Below are 16,978 nucleotides of genomic sequence, written 5' to 3'. Positions count from 1 at the left end.
AAACAAATAAAATTTTAAAAAATCTCAATTCAAGAGCAATCATTCCGTGATAACTGTTCACAAACTTGGAATTTTAATAAGGAAGGGACTTAAAAGGGTTAGAAAATGGCCAGATAACGTTAGCTACGATGGTATAAAAAAAAAAAAAACAGAATAGAAAAGGAATGGAATATTAAAGAACAAAATGAAAATGAGGACAGGCGAAAGGGGGTGGAGGTGTGGAGAACAAGTCATCAAGGAGACTGGAAGTCTTCCGGGATTATGACAAGGGAGGTCAGGAAATCCTTTCGGGTGGAGCAGAAACTTGGAGAGCATATATTATTTAGAAACAATCTGATTCATGACCTTGTTTACAACAGGTAGAGTCAGTGTTCTGGGCTATTCCCAGCTTGGAAAGACTGTGAGCCGTGGTGAACACCTCGGTTGGGGGTGGGGTTGGGGGTGGGGGTGGGGGTGGGGGTGGGGGTGGGGGTGGGGGGGTCGTACCGGATTGAGAATCACAGCCTTCATCCCTCCAGTCTGCAGCTCCCATTCAGCCTGGGAATTCCGAAACCCCCAAGAGGCGGGGCTGGGGAACCTGGAGGTTAGTGGTTGCCAAGGTACCCATTAAGGTTTCCAGACAGCCGCCCCCCAAAACGCACAAGAGAATTATAGCTGAGTCCCATTTTGCAGGGCATCTATTTCCCCACGAATACTGCAGATGAAATCATACATACAAGCGCGTTGGCAGTCACTACTTCATATTCCAGGGCGAACCCCACGACCTGGCCAAAGAGCCGCCCCTCGGCCAGAAACCCCGCCCCCGTTCGTAACCAGGGGAACGGCCGACACTCCGCGAGCCGGAGATTCCCGGTTCCGCCCCCTCCCTAACAAATATTGTTTCCCACTATCTGTCCACATGGGCGCACCGCCTCCCTATTGGCCAGGGCCCCAGGACTGTGCCTTGCCCCAGCCAATAAGCGGCCTGTGCACGTGTACGCCTGCGTGTCCCGATTGGTCACCGCGGCCTGATCACGCACTGCCTACCTGCGCCATCCGGTGCGTGGGAGCGCCTATGAAATGACTCAGTAGCCCTTTACAACCAATCGGCACGAGGCGGGTCGCACAGCCGGCCAATGGGCGCGCGCCGGGGGTGGGCTGTCCCGGCCCCTTTCCAGTCCCACCTGGGTTTGTTAAAGCGGTAGGCCCCACGGCGCGCCGGGGCTCCACCGGGCACCGCACGGCGGCCGCGGCGGCCCTCGGCGTGCGGCGGGCGCCAGTGACAGCGGCGCCGGTCAGCTCGCCACGCCGGCTCCGGGCAGCCGCCGACCGCCCCGGCGCGGCCGCATCGCCCGGCGGGATGGGCGGCGAGGCGGGGGCCGCGGCGGCCGTGGGCTCCGAGGGCCGCGTCAAGAGCCTGGGTCTGGTGTTCGAGGACGAGCGCAAGGGCTGCTACTCGAGCGGCGAGACGGTGGCGGGCCACGTGCTGCTGGAGGCGGCCGAGCCGGTGGCCTTGCGCTCGCTGCGCCTGGAGGCCCACGGCCGAGCCACTGCCGCGTGGGGCCCGAGCCCGGGCGCCGCGGCCCCGGCCGCCGCCTCGGAGGTGGAGTACCTGAACGTGCGCCTGAGCCTGCGCGAGCCCCCGGCCGGTGAGCGAGGGCCGGGCCGGGCCGGACCCGGGAGGGCGCGCCGGCGGGATGCTCGCCGGCTGCGCGGGAGGGGGCGCGGGCTCCGCTCGGGGGCGGCGGGAGCTCGGCCTGGCGGCCGGGGCGGGCGGGTAACAATGCCCGCCCCCTCCCCCTGGAGAGCCCCGGGGCCCTGCCCGGCGTCCCGGGACCTTCCAGGACCGCCGCGGGAGGGAACCGTTGCCAAGGGAACCTGTGATGAGCGGTCAGAAACCTAGGCTCTAAGGATAGAGGTGCTGTCCCTGCTGGCCTGAGGGATGGAGAGCCCGATCCGTCCAGGTGTTTTCTGGGCCTCCCGTTCTTCCCATCCTGGACGTTGGTTCATGATGAATTAGCAGAACCTCGATCTTGGGAAGGGGGAAGTAGTCCCTGAGCCGTAGGAATTCAGAGGAAGTGATTCTTGACCATCACACTTGGTTTTCCTCGTCTGGGAGCAGAGTCACTTAAGAGTTCTGCCTCTGCCCTATATTTTGTCTTTTATTCTCTGCTGCTTTTTGTTTCCTTGCAACGTATTTCCTCTCCTACCCCGCCCCCGCTCCCCCCAAGTAGGCCTTTGGAGACGTTGGGGTACCTGGGCATTTCAAGTTTCTGGAGGAATGAGTACCCTTCCTGTCCACTCTTGCGAAGTCCAGTTAATCGTGTCGGGTTTTTCCAAGTGCTCATGTGGGAACCCATGACATAGTTGTTTCATCTATAGGTACACTGTATATAAAAATACAGGATTTTATATAATTATGTATAATAAGAAGGGAAAAATTGATTTTCTTAATGATGAAAATACTAGTCTTGATCTTCATGAAGCTGGTGGAAGCTACTTTATACCTTTCTGCCTTATCAGCTTCAGGTTTTGTCTCTAAAACGAGATAATGATAGAAGTTCCCCTCCCTTGAAGAGTAGAAGGCAGCATATCAATGTTTTAACCTTTGCTGTGTCTTATGCAAAGCGAATAGTATGTGCAATATTGCTTGGTCCTGCCATGGGGAAATAGACTTTTCACAGTTGAATCCTCAAGATATGCGAGAATCCAGTGATCCCAAGTATTCTAGTGAGAAAGAAATATATTTGGAACCAAAACCTTCTTTTGGATTCACAAATAGCAGTGCGTTGGGTGACCCTTTCCTCAGTCTGGTTTCCAGTAGCAGCCCACACATGCCTCCCCCCATGGTCAAGGACAGCACAGATTGTCAACATGGCGGGCTGGAGTCAAGGGTACAGTAGAGAGAAGTAAAGTGTTGGTGGTGGTGGTTGTTTTTTTTTTTTTTTTTCTTTGTCTGGGACTTTGGACTCTGTATCTCTGAGCCCATAACTACTGAGTAAACAGAAATGAGATTAATAGCAGTTGGACCTGGGATTAGCAATAAAAAATTGCTTTGGTAAAATCTAGTCTGATAAGTACTGTTTTGATTGACAAGTTAGATTTTGCTTTTTCATCCTGATGGGATACAATGTCTAAGCCTAGGCGACTTGAAAATTTTTAACTTGTTTTTTTAAAAGGTACTATAACTAATATTGGCAAAAATTATGTTTTATTTAAAAATCATAGTTTTAGGTGATCTCATTGATGGAAAAAAGAACAAATGTCACTCTTAACATCTGTAGTTTGGAAGAAGTTAGCAACTTTACATAGTTGTGGATTCTCAGGTTCTTTTATTTCCCAAACCTGGGTGAATTCCAATCACCTCAAGAGATTTTTAGAAATCCAGATTTTTGGGAAATGGGTCTATGAGATCTGTTTTCAGGAAATTTCCCCAGATAATTGTTTGGCACTCTTCATCTAATCTAACTACTTGCTCTCATTGTGATTGATCTTCTTCTTTCCTCCTCCTCCTCCTCCTCCCCCTCCTCCTCCTCCTTCTCCCCTTCTTCTCTTTCTCCTTCTCCTTCTCCTTCTCCTTCTCCTTCTCCTTCTCCTTCTTCTCCTTCTCCTTCTCCTTCTTCTCCTTCTCCTCCTCCTTCTTCTCCTTCTCCTCCTCCTTCTTCCTCTTCCTCTTCCATTGAGGAATTATGGTAGAAAGACAAGACAGAGTGTTGTTTTCACTTGGTCACCCACGAGCAGTATAGCTTTATGAGAGTCCTTCATCCTTCCTGAGCCCAAGTCTCTGACTCTGTAATAATGTTCTTAGCTCCCAAGTGCCCTGAATTAGGAGCTTGGGCTCTAAGATCATTAGTGAATGGAGCACCTCTCTGGAACATTCTAGTCCTTAGTATATAAGGCAGAAGTAATGAGCCATGAGAGCAGAAGCAGAAATGGGCACATGATTCAGCTTGTGAAACTTTTTATTAAAAAAAAAAAAAAATAGTAATGAGAGAAAGGAAGAAAACTAAGATTTGATTCCAACCTCTGTTTATCAGCTTTCTTAATTTTTGTTCCTATTTATGCACGGAGTGAAAGTCTCATTTTGAATGTTATAGTTCTTATGTTAATTTATGTTCTCTGTGAGGAGAGAACTTTATCTCTTACCTTCTCTTAGTTTCCCAAGTAACCGTGTTCTCCACATGTGCCCATTGTGCCCAGCCTCATGCTGTCCTAACCTACAGCCCTCTCCTACGCACGCCCCTACCGGCTCTCAGGTCCAGGGCAGGAACCATCCCCTCCACGGGCTCCAGCATTCTGTGCTTGTGTGCTGGAGTCTGTAGCCTCCTCTCCTCCCACGGTCTGTTTGAGGATTGACGTTACTCATCTTTGTATCCACAGTGCCTGCCATCGAAGCCCTGTAAAGTTTGAACTCAGATGAAGTCCGCATTTTTAAACATTGTGGAGTACCCTGGTTGTCCTATGTTCAGTTAGTCTCTAAGGATTACACATGAGAACTCCGGCCCAGCTCTCTCAGGAGGACGAGAGTTGCCTTGAGCCTTTTACATGATAGCACTGCTCTAACAGTGCTGGGTCTTACAGGGAGGGCAGCTCGGGGCGCACCCAAGCCCAGGGGACTGCCTCCATTGCTGTGGCTGTGGTTTAACGTGGCCTCCTGCCCCTGTCACTTGTTCATTTTGCCTCCAAGTCACCCACCTGTGTTGTATTTCTATTTGAATGACCCTCTGTGGTAAATATTTTACTTTTCCCCCCTAATAGCTTATATGCTGAAAATTGGGGATGGATTCAAAAGACTAAATGGGCCAATAATGCATATCTGTTTTCTGAAAGTGCAAGGTAGAGATGTTACCTTGTTTCTAATAATTAAGTGAAAAAATATTCCATTTCACTAGCCCTTTAAGTGTCTTTTTTTCTTTTTCTTTCTTTTTTTTTTTTTTTTAAATGTATGGCTACAGTAGAAATCTCCATTTTTAGTATCCTGACCAAGCAAATCTCGAAGAAATTTCTCATCTGTGCTGCACTTCCTTCTTCTGAATCGTGCCACCCTTGATGAGGGAGTTTAGTTCTAAACTTGAATTGATGAGCATAAAATGAAGGGGAAGTTGATAAGTATCTCTGCAGAGCTGTCTAACCAAATGACAGCCCTGGAGTTGGCTTTGGATCTGAATGATGCCGATCGTCTGTGTGTTCATGGGGCCCAGCAGTGCCTCTGGTCCATCCACACCCTTCATCTTGGCCTTCTGACAAGCAGGGCTAAGTCTCTGTATGAGGTAAAATGGAGCTGGCTGACCCAGACCCAGAGCAGGAGGGAGGAGTCATGGCCTTGCTTGGCAGACCCCACTCTGTATCCTAACTTAACCACCAATTAACTAATCACCAATTAATTGGTAGAGCTTAAGTGTAAATGCATGACTCTTATCTCGTAAGTTGTCCTGTTGGTTTGGCAGTTTGGTATTATACTCAATAATCGCAATATTCCAAGTAAATTTTTCATCTTTTTTCTATTTTTGCCCAAAAAATACAGAATCTGATTTTTGTGGCATATCCAAAATAAAGAGATGTTTTGAGTTTTAGATCCAATTTAATTTTGGTATCCCATATTAGTACAGTAATATGCTATAATGTTAGTATAATGGTATTGGTTTGTGTTTATAATAATATAATGTGAGTATACTTATGCTGGAGTAGGTTGAACAAGTGTGTATGTGTATATGTACATACACGTTGGGTGTGTATATATGTGTGTATGTATACATATATGTGCTCTTGTATACAAATACAGTATATACATGTGCATATATATGTACATGAGAACTCTGGGCTCTGACACTTTATGATAATTATTTGTGTGGTTGGTCTCTTTAAAGATAGAAACTGTATGCATTATATGATTTGAAATGGATTTAACTTGGAAGAAACCAATTGAAATTTAAATGTTCTAAATCTTAAAGATTACTGTACTTTTTGGAGTACCCTGGATGCTATAGCCAGGGAAACCTCCTTTTAAAAGAACATGACTTAGGCTGTGAAAATTCTTGATCTAATACTAACCTTAAATGTATTTACTTTTTTAGGTGAAGGCATCCTCTTACTACAGCCTGGAAAACATGAATTTCCATTTAGCTTTCAACTTCCATCTGAGTAAGTGAAACCATATTACTTTTGCAATTTTTCTTTCTCTGCTGTATGTTGTTCTAGATGCAAGGGTACCAAGTGTATTCTGATGCTCAGTGATGCCCGTTTATCTTGAATAACCTCTCAATAGACTTATCCTGTTCACGTTCTTTTTATTTAACTCAAACCAACATTTTAGGGTTTTTTCCCAGCTGTGTTTAACTGAAAAATAAACTTCTAAATTTGGTTCGTTTCAGACCTTTAGTAACCTCATTCACCGGGAAATATGGAAGTATTCAGTACTGTGTGAGAGCCATTTTGGAACGACCCAAGGTACCTGATCAGAGCGTGAAGCGGGAGCTCCAGGTCATCAGTCACATTGATGTCAACACACCAGCATTATTAGTAAGTTTTTCCTCCTCCTTTTTCTCCTCCCCTCCCTTCCAGTAGTGTCGTATGCATCAAGCCAGCATAGTGCTGGTCTGTCCTGTCACTTTCTGATACAATCTTCTAACCCATGGGTCCTCACTATAAATGTGTGATTCTTGGTTGGGCAAATTACAAATTGTGTGTGTTAATACTATTGATTATGTCTCCGTTGTTCAGGGCTGCTTTTGCCAAAAAGTTATACAGGCTTGAAATGCATTAATAAGGCTTAATAATAATAATGCACACAGAGAGTGGTTACTTTTACCAGAGCAGCCACATTCACAGGGCTGTAGTATTCTAAACTCTTCAATAATAGCAGGTTGAGGAACAGTAATTATGGAAGAGTATTAATCATGCTCAGCCTGTTATTGAGGCTCAGGCCATTATGCTATGTATCCTTCCATTTTGCATGTCATTTTCTAACATTAAGTAAGTGTGTGCAGCTGCTGTGGAGAGCCTTTCTCTTATCATTTCCTTATGACAGATTTGGCCACATTAAAGCATTGAACTTCTAATAATCACCAGAAATACTGTAGGCTGATAAGAAAGATTAGGCTATAAGTAACAACAGAATAGGCAAGATGGGAGCTAATGAGCTAGATTCTTTTATCTAAACCCATATTATCAAAATAATATAAAATTATACCTTGTACTTTCATGATAGCTATGAGGACCTAATGGTTCTTCATTTAAATATGAATGAATGATTTTTTTTTTTAACTTCATAGAAAATACTGGGATAATTTAAACTTTCCATCATGATACTGGTGTTCCAAAGATGTATGTTTAGTATTGAGGGTTTCTTTTTTCTAGCCAGTGTTTTTAAAGATAAGGGGAAAAAACAGGAGTTTGAAGGTGTTTCACTCTATTTCCATTCCAAAATGGAATGGACTTCACTCTAATGTTCACTTTTAGAGGGGTGGCAGTATAACAGTTATGCCCTGGTGGTGTGGCCCCTTGTGGCCAACATCCTAAAATGGCCAGCACCCACCTGACAGTTATAGCTGTAAGTTACTTACCATCCACCTAACACCTTGTTTTTTTTTTGGGGGGGGGGGGTTGTTTTTTGTTTTGTTTTGTTTTTGCAAATTGACAATACTGTCTTATATTTTTAAAAACTACTTAGAATTAGGAAGCTGGCTCTTTCTAAACTAAGGCAAATGATTTAAGGAGATTTTATTTTTTTGCCAAAAAGAGAAATGACTAATCCTTTAATACTCTTTTTATAGGTAAAAAAATATTGCAGCTTGGGTTTTGCAATGAGCCATTCATTTGTGCATCTTTTAAACTGAGCTTTTGAATTTTTCTCTTGATGCCGTAGAATAGAAGGTTGGGGGAGGTCTGTTCAATAATCTGTGGGTCCATTACATTGGGTATGTTGTGCTGCCATCAAACAAACGCCAAAACCATTCTAAGTTAAGGACTCTTGAAATTTCTGCCTAGTCATGCATTTTTGAATTCAAGAAAAAAGGCTATTTGTTGCTTTTACATTTTAGATGACAAAACAAATAGAAGATTCTGATGGATTTTATATCATTTTTTCTTTTACCTAACCTACAGGTAAAGTCTTAAAAAGAAAAAAAACTCTGTCATGTTAATAGTTACTACTGCAATTTTTTACTATTACTTTAAGGGAAAGTATAACATTTCCCAGCAATATAATGATAAAATAGGATGGTGCTACCTAATTTGAGTCAGACAGTTCATCTTAGTTTTCCTGAAAAGAGAATGATTTTTTTTCAATGCTTTGTGTTTTAGCAAGTATTTTGCCTAATATATCATATCATGATAAAAATATGTCATAGGATAAAAAAAAAGTTGATTTGTTTTCTGGAAGAAAACTATTTAATAAAGAATGATGTAATTTTAAGTTCTGTGAGTTCTAGTCTAATTAAAGCCATGTTATTATTTGAAATTTTCAAGACCCCTGTATTGAAAACTCAAGAGAAAATGGTTGGCTGTTGGTTTTTCACGTCTGGTCCTGTCTCACTGAGTGCCAAAATTGAAAGAAAAGGATACTGTAATGGTAAGCAAAATGTTTGAAAGTCCAAATGGAAGGAGTCACGCATTTTATTAGCTACTTTTAAGTGATTTTAAATAGTATGTTTTAAATAAATAGTGTGTGTTTTGTAACTCATGAAGTACATATTCTCTTAAAACATAGATAATACCATTTTCTGTTTTGCATATAAATAATGGGACACATAAGTACTTTTCAGTGGATGAGTAAATTCCAGCAAAACTCCTGGTGTTTCCTGACTTTGGTCCTTTCACTTTAGTAACAAAGACTAAAACTGGAAGAGTGGGAAAATGCTAGTGTTTTACTTGACATTGCAGAAGAATGGCTGGAGCAGCATTGCTCAGAAGAGCACTATTGTAGCACACACTTCCTGTTGGGCATTCTGACCCTGGTCTGTGAATATGTATGCAAGTATAGGGGGTAAGAGTGTAGAACAGTAACAGCCTGAACAGTCAGATTGATATTGGAACAACCGTTTGTGGATTTGGCACCCACTCCAGGGTTCCAGCTCAGTGGAAATGTATCTGGTATATCTGGTACCAAACGGTATAATGGTGAACGTGTAAGGCAGATGTGAAACTCAGCTGCTCTCTTCATTGTTTCATTAATGCTTTAACATCAGTTCCTTTTTAAAGACAACATCTTTGTTCTCTTGTGGGGGCCATTTTAATTTGGGCACTAATGAGTTTGTTAGTGATACTTAAAATAGTACTGGGTCATTTATTTGTATGTCTTAATTTTTTATAGATACTTGTCATTTACACATCTTCATAATTGGCAACCTAATATTGTTACATTAGAAAAGCAAATAACACAAAAATTAGAAAATAGTATCTACTGTGACCTGCAGTGAATTCACAGATGTCTGACACAGATTCACAGTAGAAGTATTCCATCAAAGTTCTCAATTTGATAAAGTCACATTGCGACATTTGCTTTTATGTGTTAGAGGCTCTCTTCCACGGTTGTGAGAACATTCAGAAATGCCTCTGATAATGTTCTTGTTTTCTTTTTAGGAGAAGCCATTCCAATCTATGCAGAGATAGAGAATTGTTCCTCTCGGTTGATTGTTCCCAAAGCTGCTATTTTCCAAACCCAGACGTATTTGGCGAGTGGGAGAACAAAGAGTGTCCGGCACATGGTTGCCAATGTGCGAGGGAACCACATCGCTTCTGGAGGCACTGACACGTGGAATGGGAAGACTCTAAAAATTCCACCTGTTACCCCATCCATCCTGGATTGCTGCATTATCAGAGTAGACTACTCCTTAGCTGTAAGCAGAGATCATCTTCTTTTTTTTTTTTTAAGATTTTATTTATTTATTTGTGAGAGACACAGAAAGGCAGAGACATAGAGAGAGAAGCAGGCTCTCTGTGGGGAGCCTGATGTGGGACTTGATCCCAGGACCTCAGGATCACAAGCTAAGCCAAAGGCAAATAGATGCACAACCACTGAGCCACCCAGGTGCCCCAACTGGAGATCTTCTTAATGTTAAAGTATGTAGAATGGAGCTGTAACTGTGCCATGTTCCCACGAATATGTGCGTCTAAGACCTAGGACCATGTCATTTTATGTCAGCATTATAGCAGACTGTGGAAGCATAGAGGATTGGCCTTTATTCTTAATCAAAAACTGTCCCCCTAAGAAATTTAATTAAATAACACTCATTAAAGAAGTGTTTGCTATATTGAAAAGATATGCTTAATTTTTTTGTAATGATTATGCAAGCCATGCTCACTGACATGCAGTATGTTGAGGTTGTGGCTCCCGATAACAGAGCAGTCACTGTATTTCCTCTGCTCTTCACTTGGTTTGCTTTCATTTTATTTGGTCAGGATCATTTACAGTTGTATTGGGGAAGTGGTGGCAGGCAACAAAGACATTTGTTTCTGTGAAAAAACAAATTGGAAGTTTAACTTACATTTTTGTCTCTTCTTTCCTTCTTTTCTTTTCTTCTCTTTTCTTTTTTTTTTTTTTTTTTTTTTTTTTTTTACCTTTTAGGTGTATATTCACATTCCTGGTGCTAAAAAATTGATGCTCGAGCTGCCCTTGGTGATTGGCACAATTCCATTTAACGGTTTTGGCAGCAGAAACTCCAGCATTGCCAGCCAGTTCAGTATGGATATGAGCTGGCTGACACTGACTCTGCCAGAGCAGCCTGAAGGTACGGAGTTCCGAGGTTCTTTCAGCGTGAAGTTTTACATGTAGGGCCAAGAGCCGGGTAAGACCAGGCGTGCTCGGATGATGGCACTTACTCCTGCCGCTACAGCTATCCTGACTCTTTTGAGTACTGAAAATTATAAAATAGCATTCCTGGAAGAGACTTTGAGAGCCTGGCTGGATAGGGCACAGAGCAGCTGATGGCAGAGCCAGAATAAAGTTTTCATCTCTCGATTCCCATTTCTTTAACAGTAAGACAATGAAAAATAGTCGGAAGCAGGATACAGTATTTTCTGTAGCCACATTTCAATGATTTTTTTCTACCTGCACTATAACATACACTTCTCAAGAGCAGCATATGTTAAATGTCAGTAGTGATTTCACAAAACCAGAGTCAAATATGTTCAGTCATGATGGAAATAAAACTTTGCTCATTAGAGGGAAAGAGAAAACGTTGTTTGCAGATTTAGCTGAATTTCTTGTTTTGGTGAGAATTCAGAAGATGGATGTAATTGATTTTTGCACGGACTTCTGAGGACCCAACTCTTGTTTTCACCGCAGCACCACCAAATTACGCAGATGTCGTGTCAGAGGAGGAATTCTGTCGACATGTGCCTCCTTACCCTCAACCCCCCGAAGGTGAGGGGGAAGCATGTTGCCCAGTGTTTGCCTGCATACAGGAATTTAGGTTCCAGCCTCCGCCTCTTTATTCAGAGGTAAGCAAAACAAAAGAAATGGAGATTTTTAGTTTGCCTTCTGGAGAGAATCCTTTGTAAGTATCTGCTGCTGATTCCTAACTGGTAAGGGATACATTTTTAAAGAGATTTTCTGGTGATGATAGACCAGCACTGATCCAATTACCTCATTCTGTAATATTTTCCTTGTAAAACTACAGCATGCACGTAGAGTGCCACGGATCGCCTTTAAAGTGTTTTCTGTGGCCATGGAGTACAGGGCACTTAAGTGACCCCTTGGGACTTCTTATTAATAGGCTTATAGCAACTTGGCTTCTAACCACTATATAATTAGAAGTAGATACTAAGATTATTTATACAGTGTTGGAATAGTAATCCCAATGTGCTCTTTTTTTTGCAGATTGATCCACATCCTACTGATGTAGAAGAGACCCAGCCTGTGTCCTTCATTCTCTGAACAAATTTCAGAAATCACTGTGTTCATCATCAAACTAGAATATGGGTTCTTTCCCCCCCAACCCCTGCCTTTTTGGAAAAGAGAGAAGATTAGTGTAAGAACATAAATGAACATCAAGATCGAAGATGATAGAAATTAAAGAATATGTGAACTTTCCAGTGGGCCAAGAAGATCATTGCACAGTTTATGATAAGGTCACATGTCCTTTTTAAATAATGCAGTGAAGAAGACATGAAAAGTCAGATGAAGAGAATGCCCCGGAAGTCCTGATGGCGATGGAGTAAGTGAAGGGTGCCTGCACCTGACCTTAGGGACCAGAGTCTGTGTGGAGAGTGAACACACTACACGAGTGTCACTTTAAAAAGGTTTCTCCAGGTGGAACAGAAGTTACCCTAAGCTTTAAGGAAATACGGACTCCTTGGGAGCCTTGATTTTGAAGAAGTTAGCAACACAGATGCGTGTACAACTAGGAGAAAGGCCCACTCTAAATATGAAGTGTGACCCTGACCCCTGAGCATCTTCATGGTTTCTTACCATGTCCCGTAGGACTAAAGTCCTTGAAAGAACCTTTTTATGAGGTCCTGATGAAGTATACAGTTTCACTTTATAAATTGGCTGTACAGTATTATGAAACCAAGAAAGAGTTCCTTGCAAGGCATGTCAGTTCAGAGGGGAGCGATAAATTTCAGTGTGAGAACACGTTTTGTTGAAGGCTGTACTTCTTACCCTTTAAATACTTTGGATATGTGTTTGATTTTCCCCATGTTTTATTTTCCAAGGATCATAGTAGAAAAAGAAAGGGAAGAAAAAAAAAAAAAAGATTGCATCCTCAGGCTGCCTTGGTAACTACACAGAAAAAAATACCCCCCCCCCAAAAAAAAAAAAACCCACAAAACAACAAAAGCCTTTCTTAACCTACCTCTAATGGGGTTATCAGAATCCTTTTACAACTCTGGGCCTGATAAGCCTTATGTGGGGTTTCTGCTAATCGGCAGTAGCGCTCTCCTCCAACCCCTTGGTGAACCAAGGGAAAAACCTATAAGGTTAGCATTAGATGAAAGCCAGTATATGTCTACCAAAGGGTATTTCCAAACAAATGCAAAATCAAAAGAGGGTACAAATAACTATGTGTTTTAAAAAGGACAAACTGAATTCCTGCCAAGAGACTGAAGGCTACCAGTGGCAGTCACTGTGCTCTGCATTGTTACTCCAATTCCAAGCCTTTAGTAATTCTTTTTAAACTGTGATTTTTTTTTTTTTGCTTTATTGTTTTGGTGCAATATTTTATTATCGTTTAATCTCAGGATATTCCGACCAACAAGATTGTGTTGCTGCTAGAAGTCTGAGCAGTGTTTTTACTGTCCCCTCTCTCCCTTCTGTTCACGGTCCCATGTTCACTTGGTTTTCTTTTCATCTGTTGGTTCCCTGACTGCTGGCACTAAGTGGAAGGGAGGTAAGGATTCCCATGATAGAAATTTTGGACCTGCCGAGTACTTTGGTTTTCTCCATGTCCTGCAGCTTCTACCAAGAAACCCTGGTGCTTCCCATGAAGAATGCCATACTTCATTCACCAGAGCAAGTCATTTTTTTTTTTTTAATCAGTATATTCAGTCACAAATACAAAAATTCTTCTAAGCTTAGGTTTTGTATTTAGAAGTTAGCTGGCCATCTGATCAGGGATTTTTTTCTACATGCATTAGGTAATTGTATACTACTCCCCTTTCCAGACATACCTCTCTTTGTAATCACGCAAGCATCTTAAGCAATTTTTTCATTGTAAGCCACTATTTAAAATCACAGTGCAAATCTGTTACACCAGTAATTGTGGTACTGAAATAGTCACAAAACTTTATTCCTTGCTTTGGTTCTTAGTGCCTTTTTTAAATTTTGCTTCTTGTGTGTGTGTATTTTTATACATGTTATGTGTTTTTAAGTGCTATCTAAACAGTTTTGTTTTTACTCTTAAAAAAAACATCTTTGGCTGTTTCTTGACTTCTGAGTTGTAGTTTACATGCCTTGTCAAGACATTGTCCATCTCCATGATACCAAAATAAAGTGAAAGAAACAAAGTAAAATGGTGTGAAGGAAGAAAGTTTAGTTATTTGGCCCCCTGTGGAAAGCCAAGTAGTTCGCTTCCAACTGCTCAGTGGAAGCCTTCCTAGGATTGTTTTATCACCTGTAATGGAGACATCATGAACTGTGCTCACAAAATTCTAAAGCAAAGCTGATTTTGTAGCACTTAAAAGAATAGCTAAAAGGTATGATTTGCCTTATCGAATTGGTATCAGTATATCTAACCTTAAGCAGTAGGTTGAAACTGCATACCTTTTTGTAATCAAGAAATTATTCTATGAATGTAGAAAATTCTACATTGCAACAGAATTCTTGGGAATGAAGATAAAAATTTAGCTGCTATTTGCTTGTTATTCAGTTGTTTAGTTTGCAAAGAAACTGTGGCCTTAGAATTTTCTTTTTGATGCAAAAATTTTGAAATTGAAAATGTGCATCTTTTGGCACACAAAATCTTTCCATGGGTGGAACTTTAATTTTTATGTTTTTGTTTTGCACAATAAGAAACTCAATAGGCAGGGGTTTTGTTTTTGATAAGTTAACTATGAAAGCTTTTTTATTTTTATTATTAAAAATGTAACAGTTTAACCCACAGGAAAAAAAATAAAGATTGTATTTTGTACTCTGGTTTGAACCCCATGGGTTCCTTTTGTTAATAAAATGATGACACTAATGCTGTGAGGTGCTGGTTTTGTTTCTGCTTTGTTTTTATAAGACTATAACTTAAATTGTTACAGACTTAGGGGAAATCAGTACTGTAAGACAAAATGTAATTGCTGTTAAATTAAGATCCTTTTGTATATGGATCCTGTCACTGGGTTGGATGGCCCTGAGGGGCATCTGAGCCTGGTTTTACTGTGGGCTCAGCTTCCCCAAGGAAATCAGTCTTTAGAGTTCCATGAAGAAAAGTGGTAACATGAGTAAATATGCCTAAGCTATCTTGGTTGTTGAAGGAGCTATACCTTCATTTATTCCCAAATGACAATGGCTACTTTTTAAAACTTTCGAAATTTTTGTGTTTTATGGGCCACATGTTTCCCCGGGATTAGTTTTAGTGGATCTGAAGAGCTGTCAGTGGGCCCGTACTGGAAGACACTGACCCAAGTAAACCTCCCGTTTCAAATGGATAAAAGCCATAAGTCTTGTACAAGGAATATATAATGGTATATCATCGCAAGAAAACTACTCAGATTCTCCCGGAAAATTCTCAGATTGAGCTAAGTGGTAGAGCCCTACCTATTTACTCTCCAAGTGTTTATATTATGTGAGATAGCATTAAATAGTTTGTGGATCTGCACTGGCAATCGACACTGAGACGTTTGTCTCATGCAGTAAATATTGAGGCAAAACTTAAATAGTTCACCACTAAAGTTTCTGTAGTTTCTGTTGTGAAGTGGTGGGTTCTAAAATTTAGAACTAGGCAGGACATTAACAAAGCTTCTAGGACAAAGCCCTCCTATTACAAACGAGGATACTAAAACCCAGAGGTGTAACCTGAAAGTCTGACCTACATTCTCTGTAAGATCTCTGCTCACTCTAAAATTTCCTGATTCTACTACTTTAATAGAAGCCACAGAAACAGTAATACTTTAAGTTACACAGTGTGTAAGACTTGCAGAACTGGATACTAAGAATAGGCTAAATCAAGAATCTTCTGCATTTCTGTCTGAAAGTCCTGCCTCCTGAAAGGATAGCAGTCTTTGACTAAATTGCTTCATAAATATGTTTAATTAGTAGCTGGAATCTTTTCTTCGGCAGAGGGATTTGTTCCTAACTTCATATTTTGAAATAATTACAGACCTACAAGCTGTAATCATAGTACAGAGAAATCCTGCATCCCTATCATCTGGTCTCCCCCAAAGGTAACATCTTACATAACTATAATAACATGACCCAAATCAACACCAACATTGACACACATTACCTACGATTCACTGGAATTCAAGACTTGCTTGGATTTGGCCAGTTTTTGAATGCAGTCATTGTTCTTGCATATATTTTTGTGTATAATCCTATGACATTTTATCGTGTCTAGGTTCATACCATCATCACCACAATCAAGACAAAAACTCCGATCACCACAAAGAAACTCCCTTGGGCTACACCTGTGCATGGACACCCTCCCCTTCCCGCCTCCCTGATTAATCACATCTCCATCTCTATAATTTTGTCATTGGCTTTTTCACTCAGGCTATCACCTTTAATATCAATGGGAGTTGCATCGATGCCTTTGTGTTTCAGCTCAGATGTGTTGAAAGAAACCACTTGGCTATTACTGGCTTTGAAACTTCATTTTGCAATTTGCAAAGAAAAAGTGTCACCTTGGAAATGTTTTGGCTTTGATTTTGAGAACTACCTCTGATGGACAAAAATACACAAATGCAGGTTCACACAAACTTTTAGGGGTTCATTCTTAGTTTGCCAAGGAATTGAATACTTTATATAGAAAGCTACTACATTATACATGAACAGAATATACCTGTGATGAAACTATAAGCCAATGAGAAACATCTTGGGCTATTTAAATTATTAGCAGCTGGTAAATTTTAATACAAATTATGCAGGAAAGAAACTGCATTTGCCCTGCGTATTTTTTTAGTTAAATCTTAAGGGGTTTTTTTTTTTTTTTTTTTTTTTTTTTACTTATTCCTGTCCCTGCATCAATCCTTTCTAGCCTGCTTTTTTAAAAATTTTTTATTTTATATATATATATTTTTTTTTTAATTGGAGTTCAATTTGCCAACATATAGCATAACACCCAGTGCTCATCCCGCCAAGTACCCCCCTCAGTTTTAAGACTTTATTTATCCATGAGAGACACAGAGAGGCAGAGACATAGGCAGAGGGAGAAGCAGGCTCCCTGTGGGGAGCCTGTTGCAGGACTCGATCCCAAGACCCCAGGATCATGCCATAAGCCAAAGGCAGACGCTCAACCACTGAGCCACCAAGGTGTCCCTCTAGTCCCGCTTCTTAATATCTGAGGTGAAAAGCCCACTGAAAGCTGAGAAAAAATTAACTGTAAAATGCATACTTAACGATACAATATTATAAAGT

General features: G+C 41.3%; 1 protein-coding gene and 1 long non-coding RNA gene across 25 annotated transcripts in view; one reads left to right on the top strand and one right to left on the bottom strand.

Moving 5' to 3' along the window:
- LOC125754858 (uncharacterized) overlaps positions 1–1,162 on the bottom strand; it is a 58,387-nt gene extending 57,225 nt beyond the window's left edge. For 4 of the 23 annotated variants that reach the window (XR_007409826.1, XR_007409824.1, XR_007409819.1 and 1 more), the window contains exon 1: positions 487–1,005. This is a non-coding gene — a long non-coding RNA (uncharacterized LOC125754858). Of the gene's footprint in view, positions 1–486; positions 1,006–1,026 lie in introns of those variants that run through there. The other 19 variants (XR_007409821.1, XR_007409822.1, XR_007409829.1 and 16 more) reach the window with 14 other exon arrangements.
- A 25-nt stretch (positions 1,163–1,187) lies between these two features.
- On the top strand, positions 1,188–14,597 carry ARRDC4 (arrestin domain containing 4). 2 transcript variants are annotated; one of them, XM_025437209.3, is made up of 8 exons: positions 1,188–1,628; positions 6,054–6,120; positions 6,351–6,498; positions 8,446–8,548; positions 9,559–9,815; positions 10,544–10,706; positions 11,264–11,418; positions 11,798–14,597. In XM_025437209.3, exons 1-8 carry the CDS (start codon positions 1,340–1,342, stop codon positions 11,852–11,854), a joined length of 1,239 nt encoding a protein of 412 aa, XP_025292994.3. In that variant the 5' UTR covers positions 1,188–1,339; the 3' UTR covers positions 11,855–14,597. The 2 variants fall into 2 exon arrangements, with proteins under 2 accessions (XP_025292994.3, XP_025292995.1); XM_025437210.3 differs by lacking the exon at positions 1,188–1,628 and adding an exon at positions 4,935–5,249.
- The last annotated feature ends 2,381 nt before the right edge of the window (positions 14,598–16,978 follow it).

The sequence above is a fragment of the Canis lupus genome, chromosome 3 (assembly GCF_003254725.2).
Source record: "Canis lupus dingo isolate Sandy chromosome 3, ASM325472v2, whole genome shotgun sequence".
Classification (NCBI taxonomy): Eukaryota; Metazoa; Chordata; class Mammalia; order Carnivora; family Canidae; genus Canis; species Canis lupus.
Note: the sequence above shows the minus strand (reverse complement) of the source record. Positions and strands in the feature narration are given on the sequence as shown.